The 17874-nt window shown below is 37.8% G+C and overlaps 1 protein-coding gene across 2 annotated transcripts in view; it reads right to left on the bottom strand.

The window, feature by feature from the left end:
- Positions 1-8108: 8108 nt before the first annotated feature.
- Positions 8109-17874, bottom strand: part of TTC33 (tetratricopeptide repeat domain 33) — a 38671-nt gene continuing 28905 nt past the window's right edge. For both annotated transcript variants that reach the window (XM_058680075.1, XM_058680076.1), the window contains exons 4-5: positions 16402-16533; positions 8109-8852 (exon numbers count right to left, since the gene is read on the bottom strand). In XM_058680075.1, the coding sequence (XP_058536058.1) occupies positions 8493-8852; positions 16402-16533 (492 nt within the window). In that variant the 3' untranslated portion in view covers positions 8109-8492. The remainder of the gene's footprint in view (positions 8853-16401; positions 16534-17874) is intronic.

Here is a 17874-nt window from a genome sequence, read left to right as displayed (position 1 = left end):
GGAATGAAATTGCTGGAACATAAGGCAACTTTAAATTTCGGAGGCAATGTCAAACTGTGTTCTAGTAATTATATTCTGTTCTCACCAGCATGTCTGTGTCTGTACACTCTTCTACATTTATTATAGTCATTCTAATTGGTATGAAATGGAATCACACTGTGGTTTTGAATTGCATTTTGCTAATGTAAAATGATATTAAGAATCTCTTCATATATTTATTGGATATTAGCATAACTTGGGGGAAAATGTCTATTGAAGCCTTTGCCCTTCATCAGCGGAGACTGCTGCAACAACAGACCAGACTGAGAGGCTGAACATTTTCTCAGTATTCTGGAGGCTGCAGACTCAACCTCAAAATATCAGCTGGTTATTCTAGAGGCCACTGACTTACACACAGCCCTTTTCCTAAGTGCATACATTCCTGGTGCCTCTCTCACTCCTTATAAGGGCACAAGCCATACTAGATTAGGACCTTGTCCTTAGGACATCATTCAACCTCAATAACCTCCTTATAGAGCCTATATGCAAATATAGTCACAATGGGATTATGGCTTCAACAAATTTTAAGGGCACATGATTCAATTCATAATAGTATTTTTTTTATTGTTGAATAGCCAAGTGAAAAAGAATTCCATCATTGTTGTCTCTTATTCCATTTATTGTGTAAAACTTAACAGATAATGCAAAGAATTGGCTTTTGTTTCTTGTTAAAGCACATTGGTTCTGGACTACTTCCACAACTTCAAATTTTCTACACATGAAAGTTTTGATGGTCTGACTTTAAATCTTACTTGGTTCTAACAGGATAGCGAAGATGGGAGAGTAATTGTAGCATCATCTCCTAAGCTTTGAGTTAATTTAATCATCCAGGTCAGCCAGTTAGGAACGATAATGGGATTGGTAACACTGTTTAAGTGGAACTCTGACCAAGACACCATGTAATATAAACTTTCCTAACAACAGCTAGGCCTCTCTCCACACTTTTTTTTTAAGACTTACTTTATTTTTATTGGAAAGGTAGATTTACAGAGAGAAGGAAATATAGAGAGAAAGATCTTCCCTCTGCTGGTTGATTCCCAAAGTTACTTCAATGGCCAGAGCTGAGCTAATTCAAAGCCAAGAGCCAGGAGCTTCTTCTCCCAGGTCTCCCATGCAGGTGCAGGGTCCTAAGGTTGTGGGCCATCTTCCACTGCTTTCCTGGGCCACAAGAAGAGAGTGGGATGGGGAGTGGAGCAGCTGGGACACAAACCGATACTTATACAGGGTCCTGGCACAGGCAAGGCAAGCACCAATCCCCACAAGTATTCTTTTGGTATCACAAACACAAAAAGCCATGGAAAAATAGGCACAATAATTTTGCTATTATCTTTGCCCTTTTTGGCCTCAAATGTCCATGCATAGAAATCCACATTGTACAAAATATTCATTTCTCCAATTCATACTTGTTTCAGAACAAGAAAAGCATGATATATACTCTTCTATCACTGTTTCCACCGTTTGTCTTTCACCACATCTGATCTTGAATCTAAGATACTGTTTGATTCATGTATAACTGAATAACTGTTCTCCATGCACAAAAGACATGGAATTAGAGAAAGAGACTTAGAGTAAGAGAGAACATGAGAACAGACTGCTTAGTGCAGAGCTTCCCTGGGTCCCTGCGAGGGCTTCTGCTGTAGCCTAGAAGCACTGAGGAAGCAAACAAATACAAAATAGAAAGACTGTATTTCCATGCCTGCCATCAAAATTGAAAATTAGAATTTTTAAAAACACTCTTATTAATGCAAAAAAGTGATATACTTTCTGAAAACAAAGAGGCATTCCCAAGAAAAATTAAAAAAAATAGCTATACCAAGTGAAAAATTCAAAAACATAAAATTGTCAAGTGGGAGTACTTTCTAAACTGATTACAGATGCAACATAATTCTGATTAAAATTTCAGTGGACTTTTATGGAGATAAGTTGATTCTAAAACGTAAATGGACATGCCAAGAAACCAGAACAGCTACACGATTTTAGAGGAAAGGTAAAATTGGAAGATTCATACTGATATTTAATACTTACTATAAAGCTACACCAAGACAATGAAAGAAAGCACATACAGACAGAGCAATGCAACAGAATACAGAGCCCTACCTGACCCTCAGATGCTGTGAACTGCTTTCAACAAAGATGCTAAGGTATTTCAACAGAAAAGGATAGTTTTTCAACAAATGGTACTGGAATAGCTAGACATTTTAAAATATACACATCAAACTTTACCATTCATCAGATACCAAATTTAACTTAACATGGATCACACACTTAATAATAAATGCTAAAACTATAAAACTTTTAATAGAAAAAAGTCTTTATAATTCAGGCATATGTACAGCTTTCCTAGCACATGAGCAGCACAATCATAAAATGTGTAAAAAGCTTGTAAGCTGGACTTTAAAATTTAAAACTACTACTCTTTTTTTTTTTTAAGATGTTTATTGTTATTGGAAAGCCGGATATACAGAGAGGAGGAGAGACAGAGAGGAAGATCTTCCGTCCGATGTTTCACTCCCCAGGTGAGCCACAACGGGCCGGTGCGCGCCGATCCAAAGACAGGAACCTGGAACCTCTTCCGGGTCTCCCACGCGGGTGCAGGGTCCCAAAGCTTTGGGCCATCCTCGACTGCTTTCCCAGGCCACAAGCAGGGAGCTGGATGGGACGTAGAGCTGCCGGGACTAGAACCGGCACCCATATGGGATCCCGGGGTGTTCAAGGCGAGGACTTTAGCCGCTAGGCCACGCCGCCGGGCCTAGCCAGGTTCCCGGCTTCAGATCGGCGCACACCGGCCCGTTGTGGCTCACTTGGGGAGTGAAACATCGGATGGAAGATCTTCTCTCTGTCTCTCCTCCTCTCTGTATATCTGGCTAAAATAAAATGAATAAATCTTTTAAATATATATATATATATATATATATATATATATATATATATAAAATAAATAACAGAAACAAGACATAGATGGGGACACGGGGAAACTTGTAGAACACATATCTCATATCCCAGAAAGAAGAAATTCTTACAACTCAAGAGAGTAAGATAATCCAAACAAAAATGAGCAAAATATTAGAACAGATAACTTAGAAGTATGCAAATATCAAAGATGAAATTATGAGCAACAAAATCAGTGAAATGAGTATTGAAACCACAATGAGATACTAAAGAGGCTAATTTTTAAAAACTGAGGGTACTAAGTCCTGACAAAGATATGGAGCAACTGAAACTTCTAAACACACTGCTGTTAACACGTGAACACAAAAGCAGATGCTTGGCAAAACCGTTTGACAGTTTTTCTATAATCATACCATACACTTATTTTAATTAATTCATCCACAGATATCTACAAAGATACGAATACATATGTCCACACAGAATTGTCATGTACACAGACAGCAGTTTTATTCACAACAGATCAACACTTGAAACAACCCAGATGCTCACCAACAGATGAACAAACACTATGGTTTAGCCACACAACAGAAAATTACTCAGCAATAAAACAAAACATATTACTAATTTACACAAGAGGATGGATTTCAAAGCATTATGCTAAGCAAAGAAAAAAATTGATGCAAGAAGAATACACACTGTATGATCTATTTGAAATTCTAAGAAAATTAGATCTAATTTTTAGTCACAGATAACAGCTAAGCAGAAGAACAGGGTTGTCTATTGAGGTAGAAGGGAACTGAGTGCCAAAGGGCTTTAGACATCTTACCAGGTGACAGACATACACAGCATCATGAGGGTAGTTAAGCAGTGTTCCACACTACAAACATAAAATGATGGCATTGTTACACAGCCACGCATTACTAAATGATGGAGATACATTCTGAGAAAGGCGGCATTAGGCAACTCAAACTACCTACACAGCTAAGATGACTATGATCCCATAGGTCTGTATCATTTCATGGAACCACTATTGTGTATGTGATCAGTCACTGAAATACAATGGAGCTGATGACTACATTTGAATTACTCCCATTTTAGAAAGTTGATGGGGGTAGGAGGCAAAGGAAATGATAATTTATTTCTTACTTTACTTCCAATTAAATCTAGAGTCAGTACGACAGTCTATCATTGACCTTTTAAAGGTCTTGAATAAATTTTCAAATATTCAATAGATTTTCATGACAAAAGAAACTAATATTAGGAAAAATTCCATTTAATGTTTTAAAGTATTCATACTTACTGTAAAATATACTCACACTAACTTTTGTGGCGCTTGAGGGAGTCATAAAATCGTATCTCTTGCCCCCTACACCCTAAACTCCAAACAATGTTAGAGTCAGTCAGGTAGATAGAGTAGACCAATCATATTGCTAAAATATATGCTTGATTAGAAGATATAATTTAGGCTTGTGCCAACTATGGCAATCTAAGATTGAGCCTAGAATTGGAGCTGTCCAAGTAAGCAGGGCAGAGCCTATACAGCAAGTCTGGGAGCAGCAACATAGCTGGGAGGAGAACAGAACACAGGCTCTCTGCAGAAAAAACAAACCCGAAGAAAGGGACGGCAAGGAGGTGGCACGCCAAAGGCTGCATCCTAAACTTCCCTGGAAGGTAGAAGCGGAAGATCAGGATTCCTTGAACACTTTAAGAAACATTATAAAAGGAATCCACCCCCAGTCTTTGCCTTTCCCATCAGAGTGGATAATCACTTGTTCAGCTTTCATCCACCATGGCACACAGGACAGGTGGAGTCCACATATAACACACCTAAGGCAAGATGTGTGCAGGTCATCTTACCTTCCATCAGTGTCGCCATATTTATTTGCAAATGACTAAGGAATATAACTTTAGGAGTTAACTCCTTTATATTATTTTGATTTACTTTGGGGTAAGGAAATAGCTTATGTATAAATGTCTGTATTTTATTACTGGTTAAAAAAACACTACCTTCATTTCTCAATCCTAAAATATCATCATTTATGAAGTACATTAGTTTAATAATAAGCCCTCAGAAAAAAACACATTTAACATACCTACTTTAGATAATACTATGGAACCATGTATCTTGGGTCAATTCATTTAGATACATTTATGTCATTAAATCACAATTCAAGCAATGTAGAAGAGCTTCTAACTTGAAATTAAAGAGATGAGTCATAATTCTGTTGACAGAATTAGCAAAATAAGTTTTAGAATCATATAAAATCATAGTGTTGGGGTGCTAGCACTGTGGCATAGTGGGCTAAACTGCTGCCTGCCATATTGGTGTGGTTCAAGGCCCAGCTGCTCCACATGTGGCGCACCTCCATAACGCACCTGGGAAAGCAGTGGATAATGGTGTACGTGCTTGGTCCTCTGCACCCCAGCGGAATGAAGCTTCAGGCTTTTGGCTTCAACCTGCTGTCGTGGCTATTGCAGCCATCTGGGACGGAACCAGAACATAGCAGACCTCTCTCTCTCTCACTTGATCCCTCTCTTACTCCATCACTACCTCTCTCCCTCTCTCCTTCACCTGCTCTCTAGTTCTGCCTTTCAAACAAATATAAATAAATATTTTTATAAATTATAATTCTCAAATTGAAAAGATTATGCTGCTCAGTTAAAACCAAACAAACGCTGGCTAAAACACAGCTTTTAAAATGAGAAAGTCTTTTTACGTTTTGATATGTAATGTCAATTTAAAAGGTATGTTTGCCTAAACCATTAAGCTTTTTATGTAGGCCTCAATTGTGGCAGACCTGAGTTTTGTAATCTATGCTGTACATGCTTCAGGTCCTGATAGCTTATACCTAATAATTACTCTATCACCTAAATACTCTACAACCTAACAATCTGTTTTCTAGAGAATGATTCTCAGGAGATCAGGCATGTGTAGTGCTCTAATAAGTGTCTAGTCCAACAACTTTCAAACAATAACAATACAAACTATACCCTACATAGTTTGAACATTAAACAGTATCATTTCAGAAAGTTAAACATTTATAATTAAATCATTATCCTTAACTTCAGTTATTTATCTTCAGACTAAAAAAGGCATGCTATTACAATTAACAATCTTATTAAACATTTGTATAGCAATACATCCTTGAAAAACAATAGATGTATCTTTTTCTTTGTGCATAGAAGAGTGTTAGCTAAAATAAGCATCTTTGGGGCTGGAGAAATGAGTGGGCTTCCTTCTCGATTACTCATTATTCCTTTTTCCTCCATCTTACATTGAAACTATTCAATTTTTATTTATGTAAGGCTGAAACTAAAGTGGTCCAGCAATGCCAATATGAGGAAACATCGGGCTCTTTAACAGAGTGGTTATAGGTAATCCACCCTGACTCCTGCCTTCTGTGAGGCTGAGACATAAACCTGATGCCAAGAAAAAACTCCACTGACAAACCACCTGTCCTATCAGAAACATGAATAGTAAAATCTCACTCCTACAAGGATTAAGAAGTTCTCTCTTCTTTAAATCAGAAAAAATTGAGATAATTTCTAAATTAACACTAGTGTCTTATTGAAATAACAAGCATGAACTGAGCACCTCATATGGGAAGAATCATGCAAAAGTTTTACACATACTACTTTCACTAAGAAAAAAGTACATTGATTTTTTAAAAAACTTACACCACAGAAAAATCTTCAAAAGGCAGAAAATAAAACTTTGCAATTTACGCAAAAAGCAAACACTGCTCAAAACAACACAGGGTACCTTCTTCCAGGTACTTATCTGTACCTATGAGAATATTCCTTTATTAAACAAAATGCATTATTTTTTATCATTCCAAAACTGATCTCTCCACTTAACAATAGTGCCAATTTCTCCAACTTTGGATAAAAAGGAAGAACAAAGAGAGAAGCAATTCACCAAAACAAATTTTTCAAAAATCTGCCTCATAGTAGACTATTACTTATATATTCATATACTCAAACAGCTACAAAAACTAGCTACTTTGCCTCTAACAAAAATTAACTTAATTCTATACTAGTATCTTCCTGAGTGTCAAAAATAATAGTATTCAATAGTTCTATGTAATTATACTACAACAGATATGATATGCAAAAAACTCACATCAGCAATCATTATGAATTTAATCATGAGTTTTCTTTCTTTTTTTTTTTAAATTTATTTATTTTTATTACAAAGTCAGATAGAGAGGAGGAGAGACAGAGAGGAAGATCCTCCGTCCGATGATTCACTCCCCAAGTGGCCGCAACGGCCAGTGCTGTGCCGATCCTTAGCCGGGAACCTGGAACCCCCTTCGAGTCTCCCACACGGGCGCAGGGTCCCAAAGCATTGGGCCATCCTCGACTGCTTTCCCAGGCCACAAGCAGGGAGCTGGATGGGAAGTGGAGCTGCCAGGACCAGAACCGGCGCCCATATGGGATCCCGGTGCATTCAAGGCGAGGGCTTTAGCCGCTAGGCCACGCCGCCGGGCCCTAATCATGAGTTTTCATAAATTCTTTCTTTAATGTATTCTCCTACTAGTGGGACAGTACTTAAAAATACATCCCAACTTCTATGATTTTGTAATAAAATTCTTCACTAACTGTCATTATAATACTAACTACATTTTTATGTCTAGAAAGATAGAAAGTAACTACTAGAATTCTAATAATTATTTTTCATTTCACTGAATAATTCCAAAAAAAATTACCAGAAAGAAGAATTCTAAATCATCAGTTGCGAATTTAGAAGCAAGAAATAATTGTGTTTAAGGTATTTTGAGTTTCAAAAATAAGAAAAAAATAATGCTTTTTGACTGGGATCACTAACTGGCATAATTTTAATACTACATCCATAACATCATTCTTTTAAAACTGGAGATTTCAAAAATTACTCACTGTGGTTAGGACTACTCTAATTACTATAAGAATTTTAAAAAAATCATTCTGACATTTAACAGTACTTTAAACCCCTAGCAAATACTGAAGGATAAAATCATCATTGTTATAAGTTTACAGAAGCACAAATCAAAAACTAGAAAAAGCTGAGAATGCACACATTTTCATGTATTTTCAGTCACACTTTCAAAGATTCCACATATAATGAAATGACAACTTTAAATCAAAATCAGTATCAAAAACACTCAAACTTTGTGATATACATACTCTAGAGAAACAATAAAAATAAAATAATAGTTTATTTCTAAGACAGAAAGAAGCCAAAACTATCCGTAAAACAAAAGTTGGTAAGTCCACATTTTAATAACATTTACCATCAAGTTATCAGCTGCACACAAACACACTTTTCAAGCTGCATCATTAAAACATGTCCATTTATGCATTTGGATTAAGTTTATTTATCAAAAAACATTTATCCAAATTCTAATCTTTAAATTATAAATCATAGCTTGTGAAAAAATTCTACCATTTAGCTTTTGTTTCATGCCTCATCTGAAGGACTTACGTTATAAGCAGGAGTTCTGCTCTTTTGCCAGAAAAAATATTCCTATGGCTACACTTTCTGTGCCAATCAAAAAGACTCAAATAATTCCTCTAAGCACACAGTTTCATCGGGCTTTGATAAAAACAGAGCCGTCTGGTGGCGTAGCCCCCTCTTCCTTCTCGGTTACGGTCTCAACCGTTCCAGAAGCAGACACAATCACCATGGTTTTATTTGCTGAAACTGTCTTCTGTTTCTCAGCAATAGCTGCACAAACAGCAATAATCTCATCACTCTCAAAGTCATAGTCGACTTCCGGAATCGACCTCTGCGAAAACTGTGTCACTGCATTTGGTGCTTCACTTCTCTTGATCCTCTGTGCAACTTTCTGTTGCTCCAATAGTGTTCTTGCCCAAGAAAGGTCTTCTTTCCAAATTTCAGGATTCATTGGATAGATGTGAAGGGCTACTTGAAAACTTCGAATTGCCTAGAGGAAAAAAAGTCAGAGTTTTTTCTTTCTTTCGCAACAAACAGGCTTAATACAATTGGGAGTGTGTGTGTGTGTGTATATACATTACATTACACACATTCTAATGCATTTTATTTATGCATTAGAACATACAGGATAGAAATACGTACTTTCCCTAACCAGTAGATAATGAGTATAGTGTCAGAATGTTAGAAGTGTGAAGTAAAATTACTGGCAAAATATTCACAGATTAAGTCACCATACGGAGGTAGTGATGTTAGAATTCAAAGAAACGCAGATAAACTATTTAGCTTGTGCATACTACAAAATATATTGATCTTGGGATTCCCTAGGAAAAACCACACACAATCAGGAAAATTTGAGGAATGTATGAATTTGATACTAAGAGTTTGCATCTTAATAATGCTAATATTTGGAGCCAGTGCTGAGTGGCAGAGCTAGTTAAAACACCATCTTTGAGGCCAACTAACCCATACTGGCGTCAGATTAAATCCCCTGCTCAGCTTCCAACTCTACTCCTTGCCAAGGTACTGGGAAAGCAGCAGAGGACAGCCCAAGTGTTGGGGCCCTGTACTAACAAGGGAGACTCATTCACAAGAAGCTCTGGGCCCCTGGCTTCAGAGCTTCCCAGTTCTGGCCAAAGTGGTCATTTGGAGAGTGAGCCAGCAGATGAAAGCGCCCTCGTCTTCTAACTACCCCTCTCTCTGTAAACTCTGTCTTTTGAACGAATAAATCTTGGGCCTGGCGCAGTAGCCTAGCAGCTAAGGTCCTTGCCTTGAACGCACCAGGATCCCGTAAGAGCACAGGCTCTAATCCCAGCAGCCCCGCTTCCCACCCAGCTCCCTGCTTGTTGCCTGGAAAGTAGTCAAACATGGTCCAAAACCTTGGGACCCTGCACCCATGTGGGAGACTCAGAAAAGGCTCCAGGTTCCAGGCTCCTGGCCTTGGTTGGGCTCAGCTCCAGCCATTGTGGTCACAAAAGGAGTGAATCAGCGGATGGAAGATCTTCCTTTCTGTCTCTCCTCCTCTATATATCTGGCTTTGCAATAAAAATAAATAAATATTTAATAAATATCAAATAAATAAATATTTTTAAAATGCTAACATTCAATGTGGTTTACCATGCTCTAGACACTAGAGATCAACACATTTTAACTCAATCAACCTCATATTTGGCTCATATTAACTCAATCAGCCTGGTGACAATGCAATGAGGTAGATATGGAGACATGGTTATTGCTTTCAGAGCTTCTTTACAGACACACGGAGATCAGTTACCAAAGGTGTCAGCTAGGAAGTGGCAGAACTGAGATATAAACCCAGCATGAATTTACAGTGCTCTTATTCACTGTTACAGCGCTCTCACCTAAGGAGCCCGTTTCATCGGATTCAAAGTCAACCTAAGCACTACTGATTATCTAGGGTAAGGGGGGGTTGGTCCCAGGTTCTGTAGGCACTTTAGCCACATCCCTGACCTATATCCACTAAATGCCAACACAGCACCTGTCCTATATCCTAAAAACTAAAAATGTCTCCAGATGTTGACAACTGCACCCTGGAGGGAAAACTGCTTCAAGTTGAGAACTGCTAGTCTGCATCTACTGTGTGCTATTCTGAGAATGCTCACTCAATGGAGAGAGGATCTTTATGCAAATGTAGCTTTGTTTTAGGATCCCACAAATTCATCAAAAAAAAACAAACCAGAAATAGGTATGTAAAGCAATGAATAAAAAGTTACAATCTTTATAATTTATTGATTGATTTAAAAAGCAGAGAAATGAAGACAAAGAATGAGAGAGAGAGAGCGAGAGCGAGCACCCATCCACTGAGTCACTCTCCAAACTGTCCAGAGAAGACAGGGCTGGATCACGCTGAACCAAAGAGCAAATCATGAAAATATAATGAAATTCTGATGACTCAACTTTATTCAAAGGTTAAAGTCAGTCAATTCGTCAGCAAATATGCCAGAGTCCTAAAAAGTTATCATGAGTGTTGAGGCTTGAATGTTCTTAATATTCTAGGACAAACAACCCTATGAATATGCAAGAATGTACAAAGTGGATGCCTAACAAAACATTAAAGTGGTGACTGTATTTGTATTCACTAAATTTTTCAAAATTATTTTTTTACTTCAAAAACAGAGAGAGAAAAAAATTTTTTTAAAAAGCCCTTCCTTCCGCTGCGTCCATTTCCACATGCCTACAATAGCAGAAGTTTGGCCAGACTAAATCAAGGAGCCAGGAATTCATCTGAGTGTTCCCTGTGGACAGCAGGCATCTGAGTACCTCATCCACCACCTGCCACCTACGAGGGTGGACATTAGCAAGAAGCTAAAGTTACAAGTACAGTTAGTGACTCAGACCCAGTACTTCAATGTAGGGTGTGTGTCCCCAAGTTGTACCTTAACTGATGCCAGAGCTCTCTCATACCCACTCAACACTTCTACATCATTCAACGGTGCTACGGAGCCACCACCAAAACAAAATTCAAAACATTTTGTCACCCCCAAAAGAAACCCCGCATCTATAAGCATTTCCCAAGACCCCAGCCTTAGGCAATGATTAAAAAATCTTAGTGTCTCTAGATCTGCCTACTTTATACATATAATATAAATGAAACCACACAACATGTGGAGTTTTGCATCAAGTTTATTTCACTTAGCATATTATTGTCAAGCCTTGCCTATGCTGTAATCACTACTTCATTTCTTTTCACTGTTGAATAAAAAATTGTAGAGTTGTATCAAATTTTGCTTCATCAGTTGGTAGCATTTCAATTATATTAATTTCCTGGACATTATAATGTTACATGAACATTTATGTACAAGTTTTTGTGTGTACACGTATCTTCATTTCTCCTGGATATAAACTGGACAGAACTGCTATGTCTTATGCCAACTGTATAATATCATTTTCTGAAGAACTTCCAGATTGTCTCCTCAAGTGTCTGTTACAATTCATATTCTCAATAATACCCTCAGTAACATTTGATGTTGTTCACCTTTCTTCTGACAGCTACCCTAATGGTTGTGAAGTAGCACCTCAACACAGTCTTGTATTGTAATTCCTGATGTTCAGGTTGCTTAGCATCTTCTAAGATGCTTATTAGCTGTTTGCATGCATATTTTCTTCGAAAAAAAACATGATCTTTCGCCCACTTAAAGACTTACTGTTTTGTCTTCCTGTTGTTGAGTTGTTAAACTTCTTGATATATCCTTGGGAAAAGAGCCTTTTCAAATACATAATTTGCAGTAGTTTTCTTACATTCTTTGGGTATTGCTTTTTTTTTTTCTTTTTTTTTTTTTTTTTTTTTTTTTTTGCTTTCTAGTATCCTATGAGGCAAAAATGCTTCTTTTTGATGTCCGATTTTTCTCTGGTCCCTCGTTACTTAAGCTTTAGATGTCATATTTAAAAAAATGGCTCATGCTCACCACTTCTACTCAAAATTGTACCACACAGAGAAATTTGGTAAGAAATAAAAAAGACCTGGGCCCGGCGGCGTGGCCTAGCAGCTAAAGTCCTTGCCTTGAACGCCCCGGGATCCCATATGGGTGCCGGTTCTAATCCCGGCTGCTCCACTTCCCATCCAGCTCCCTGCTTGTGGCCTGGGAAAGCAGTTGAGGACGGCCCAATGCATTGGGACCCTGCACCCGCGTGGGAGACCCGGAAGAGGTTCCAGGTTCCCGGCTTCGGATCGGCGCAGCACCGGCCCATTGCGGCTCACTTGGGGAGTGAAATATCGGACGGAAGATCTTTCTCTGTGTCTCTCCTCCTCTCTGTATATCTGACTTTGTAATAAAATAAATAAATCTTTAAAAGAAAAAAAAAAAGAAATAAAAAAGACCCAAATCAGAAAGCAGTAAAAATGGCCCTTTTGCAGACAACTTAGTATTATATACAAAAAGTCCTAGTAAGTCCATTTAAAAATTGTTAGAACAAATGAACAGGTTGCAGAACATGATCCAACTGTGTTTTTATACAACAATCATCTGGAAAGGAGATTACAGTAACAATTCGTTTTACGAAAGCACCATAAATAATGAAAAAACATTCAGGGATAACTGTAACTATGCAACACTGCTGGAATTCAAGAAGACACAAACACCTTTCCATGAACCAGATAACTCAATACCAGTAAAACATTCACACTGTCAGCAATCAACAGATCCAGCAAAATCTCAACTCATCTTTCGATAGAAATGACAAACTGTGCCTACAAAACACAAGCACCTGAAAGAGAGCCTGAGCAGACAAATGTGCCTTTAGAAGAGTAACAAACATAGAAGCACACATTTCCCAATTTCAAGTACATTACAAAGCTACAATAAACAGAAGATGTAACTGGTGAAACATATTATGTGAACCAATGAAAAGAACAGAAGCCCTAGAAAGTAATCCATGTATACCAAAGTACTTCAAAAAATGCATGGAAAATGGAATTAAAAATAAGTTTATTCCGGTGCAAAAAAATTGAAATCCATGCATAATTTTTCATAAAATCCTTTCTCCATGAAGTTTTGAAGACTTCCCTCATATATGGGCAACTGATCTTCAAGAAGGAAGTCAAGTACACAACAGGCAACGCAAAATCTCTTCAATAAATGATGCGGGAAAAACTGGACATCAACACACAAAAGAATGAAACTGCATCCTCCTCTTATACAGTATGACTCAGAATAGATTATAGACTTAAAACATAAGAATCAAAGCTATGAAACTGCTAGGGGAAACAGAAAAGCTTCGTGAAATTTGTCTTAACAGTGGTTTCGTGAACATTAACAACAAAGGTACATGCAATAAAAGAAAAAAACAGGCAAATATGATTACATCATAAAAAGTGTCCACTAAGCAAAGGAAACACTCAAGAGTGAAAACAACCTAAAGACTAAGAAAATATTTGCAAATTATGTAATTTTAACATATAAGATATGTAAGAGTTTCTATAATATACTTGCAATAAATACAAACAGGAAACGGGAATATGAAATGATACTCAGTGTCACTAAATCAGTGGGGAAATGCAGATGAAAGCCACAATGAAATACCACTTCACATGTTTTTCTTTTACTTGTGATAACTAAAACAAAGAGTACTAAACAATGTATACATCTGAGTGATTATTTTTTATAGCCCTAGTCTATAACTTTTCAGGAACAGTGATTTCTCTACTTACTACTTGTTGAATTCTCTATTTAGTGGAGAATTAAGCTTGTGATCATAAAGGAAACTGAAAGTATGTCGTGATAAAAATTAAAAAGAAAAATACAGAATCAGTAAGAAGGGTGGGAGTAAGAAGACGAGAGATAAAGTATCACACATTCTGCATATACAAAATACATGAAATCAATCTGTTCCATAAGTGACTGTGAAAAACTGGAATTCTTGTACCTTGTTGACAGAAATACAAATGTGACAGCTGCTACGTAAACAGTATGCAGATTTCTTTAAAAACTAAAAACATAACTACTATGATCCAGGAACCTCACTTCAGACATTTAGCTAAAGAATCGGGATGTCAAAAGAGATACTAGTACTTCCGTAATCACTGGAGCACTATTATTAACAGAAAATATGTGGAAATGATCTAAATGTCAACTGACAAATGAACAGTTTTAAAAAAAAGTGAAATAAACAAAAGATGGGATATTACCTAACCTTAAAATCCAATCTGCAATGCACTGTAAATGGGTATAGTAAATGAAATGAGTCAGTTACAGAAGAACAAAAATTCTATAATTCCATTTATACGAGGTAACTAAAATAGTCAAATTCATGGAATCAAAAAGGAGAACTGGGATTCTCAGCAGAGGGTAGAGGGGCAGAGGAACATGGGAAGTTGTTAAACAACAGATATGCAGACGCCATCAAGCGAAGCACACAGGCCTAGGCAGCTGCTGTACTACTGCACTGCATTCAGTGATCAATAATTGCACATATAAAAATTAAATGGGCAAACCTGATATTAAGTGTTCCAAAGAAAATTTATTTTTATATGATAGGACAATAATATAAAGCTCTTAAAACCATTTATTTTTGTTTTTTAATTCTTACCTTAAGTTTCAACATGCAGAATTTTTCATTAATAAGTTGTGCTCTTCAAGATTACCAAAGATAAAGCAGCTTGACTCAGACAAAATCTATAGTAGTCATGAAACTAAACATTTATGGGGGTAGGTATTTTGGCTAATGGTTAAGTCACTATAATGGTTAAGTGCAGTCCCATACCAGAATGCCTGACGCAGGCCCTGCTACACTGCTGATTCCAACATCCTGCTAGCGCATGAGATGCAAGGCAATTGAGTCCCTGTCACCCACATGGAACACTTGGACTCAATTTCTAGTTCCCAGCTCCAATTCCAACTCCTAGATGTTATGAGCATTTGGGAGACACTCACAGCAAATAGCTGTATTTTCTTCTTCTTTATCTGTCTCTCTCAGAAAAACAATTTTTTTTTGGTTCAAAATGCAAATCTTTTTTTTTAGATTTATTTTTTATTGAAAGGCGGATATACAGAGAGCAGGAGAGACAGAGAGGAAGATCTTCCATCCGATGGTTCACTCCCCAAGTGACCGCAAAGGCTGGAGCTGAGCCATGCCGGAGCCAGGAGCCAGGAGCTCTTCTGGGTCCCCCACGCGGGTACAGGGTCCCAAGCCTCTGGCCTGTCCTCAAGCACCCTCCCAGGCCACAAGCAGGGAGCTGGATGGGAATTGGGACTGCCAGGATTAGAGCCAGCGCCCATTTGGGATCCCAGGCACGTGCAAGGCGAGGACTTTACCCACTACGCCATCGCGCTAGGCCCGAGTTTACAAATGTAAATCTTAAACCTTTCATCATCTTTTCCAGAGAAATAATCACTTATCTATCCCACTGGTGTAAAACAGTTATCATTAATTTACTTAATGAAAAAGACTGACATTCCTATGTTAGGCTTACCAATACTTAATTAGAAGTTAAGGTTTGTTAGTCCTATATCAAAACAAAAACATGACAATTCTCACAACTAATTCCTTATACTTAGCCTTTGTTATCAACAAGTAATGGTCAAATTGACAGACACATTTATAACAGCACTTGGTAGATTTCACACCTTCTATCCTCCCCCATTTTTCCCTCAAGAAGCCTAGCAACTTTGCATTCTAAAAACTCGCCACCATTACTTTACCATATTCTCCTTTCTCCCTTTCACTACAAAATCTGTTTCCACAATCATACTAACACACTTTCATATTGTGGCAAGTTCAATGATCCAAAGAACTAAGGTAAAGTCGCTTATTACCTATTTAATAAAGCTTATCAACACCAGGTAATGTTTTACTTTAAGTGTTGTAAATTATGTCACATAACTAAAAAATACTTTGGTTAGGATACAGTTGGCATTTGTAACCAAAAAAGATGTTCAGCAAAAATCTGATTAGTGTTTATAAGTTAATATCTTCAAGAAGCAATTGTTTTTTTGCATCGATTTGCTAAGTGGGTATTCACTGACTTGCTGATTCAGTAGATATAAACTTCAATTTTAGCATTCATAATAATCCAAATTCCTTACCAGAAGTATCTCTCCTAACCCAAGCTGAGCACGTCCCAAAGTTTGCCAAGACTCCCATGAATGTGGATTGCACTGGACAGCCATTTCTGCTGCATGTACCGCTGGGAATATTTCATGAAGAGACATTAGGACCTATAAACCAGAAAGAAGAGAAAAAACCCTTACATTAATATTCATAAGCTGGCAAAGCACTTATCAACAAACACAACCAACTGCTTTTATTTTTTACAAATAAGTTTGAAATCTGATAAACAGCACTTCATTGGGTCTTCCCCCTCTGCGGCTGAGGGTCAGGAATTTAGTCCTCTTCATATAAACTATTCCCTCTCCAGTGACTGAACCCTACATTCACAGGTTTAAACCCAAGCAATCACACTGTAGTTTTGGCGGCCCAGAGCTATTTCAACCACCAATTTCATTTCTATTTAAATTCTATGTATACCAGGTCTTGCTAGTAAACTAGGTAAACTAACTTGTTCAATCAGACATTCTGTCCCCAGGGAATATATATGCCATAAAAATAATCAAAAATTCCAAAGACCATCTCACAGATATACTTTTCGAATCATTCAAATCAGAAAAAAAAAAGTCAGAGTTCTGAAACTTTCTGTTTTAGGTTATCACAAGGGGCTGAATTTTGTCTATAATCTGAGATCATTAACATTTTAGAGGATTTATGCCAAAAACATCATCAGATTCCAAACTAAACAGCTTTTTATAAAGTTTCCCACAAATCTCTCTCCTTTATCTTTCAATTGGAAAGGCAGAGTTACACAGATAGGACAGAGAGATCATCCATCTACAGGTTTACTCCTTAAATGGTCACTACAGCCAGGGCTGAACTGATCCAAAGCCAAGAACCAGAAGCTTCTTCCTGGTCTCTTCTGAACCCCCAGGTGGGTGCAGGAGCTCAAAGAATCGAGCCAGCCTCCACTGCTTTCCCAGGCCATCAGCAGGGAGTTGGATCAGAAGTGAGCAGTTGGAACTCACACTGGCTCCCATACAGGACACCAGTACTGCAGGTGGAAGCTTAGCTTGCTATGCCACAAATCCTTCTATTACCACAAACAATCAGGCTGGCACTATGGCTCAACAGCTTAATCTTCTACCTAGTAACACTGGCATCCTATATGTGCACCGCTTCCTGTTCTGGCTGCTGCACTTCCAATCCAATTCCGATAGTGGGCTGGAAAAGCAGCCGAGGATGGTTCAAGTCCTTGGAATCCCGAACCTACACGGGATATCAGAAGAGGCTCCTGGCTTTGGACAGTTCAGCTGTGGACATTTGGAAGGCTTTTCTCTGTTAAATCTGCTTTTCCAATAATGAACACATCTTTAAAACTGTATAATAATTATTTAAGATTAAAAATGTAAAAGCATCCAATTGATGAGCCCCAGAGCACTTGACTCAGTGGATATTAGCTAAGTAAAAACCAAATTGGTCGCAGGCTCGGCAGCATGGCCTAGTGGCTA

The sequence above is a fragment of the Ochotona princeps genome, chromosome 23, assembly GCF_030435755.1.
Source record: "Ochotona princeps isolate mOchPri1 chromosome 23, mOchPri1.hap1, whole genome shotgun sequence".
Lineage (NCBI taxonomy): Eukaryota > Metazoa > Chordata > Mammalia > Lagomorpha > Ochotonidae > Ochotona > Ochotona princeps.
The sequence above is the reverse complement of the archived record's forward strand: the minus strand, read 5'-3'. Positions and strand labels throughout refer to the sequence as shown.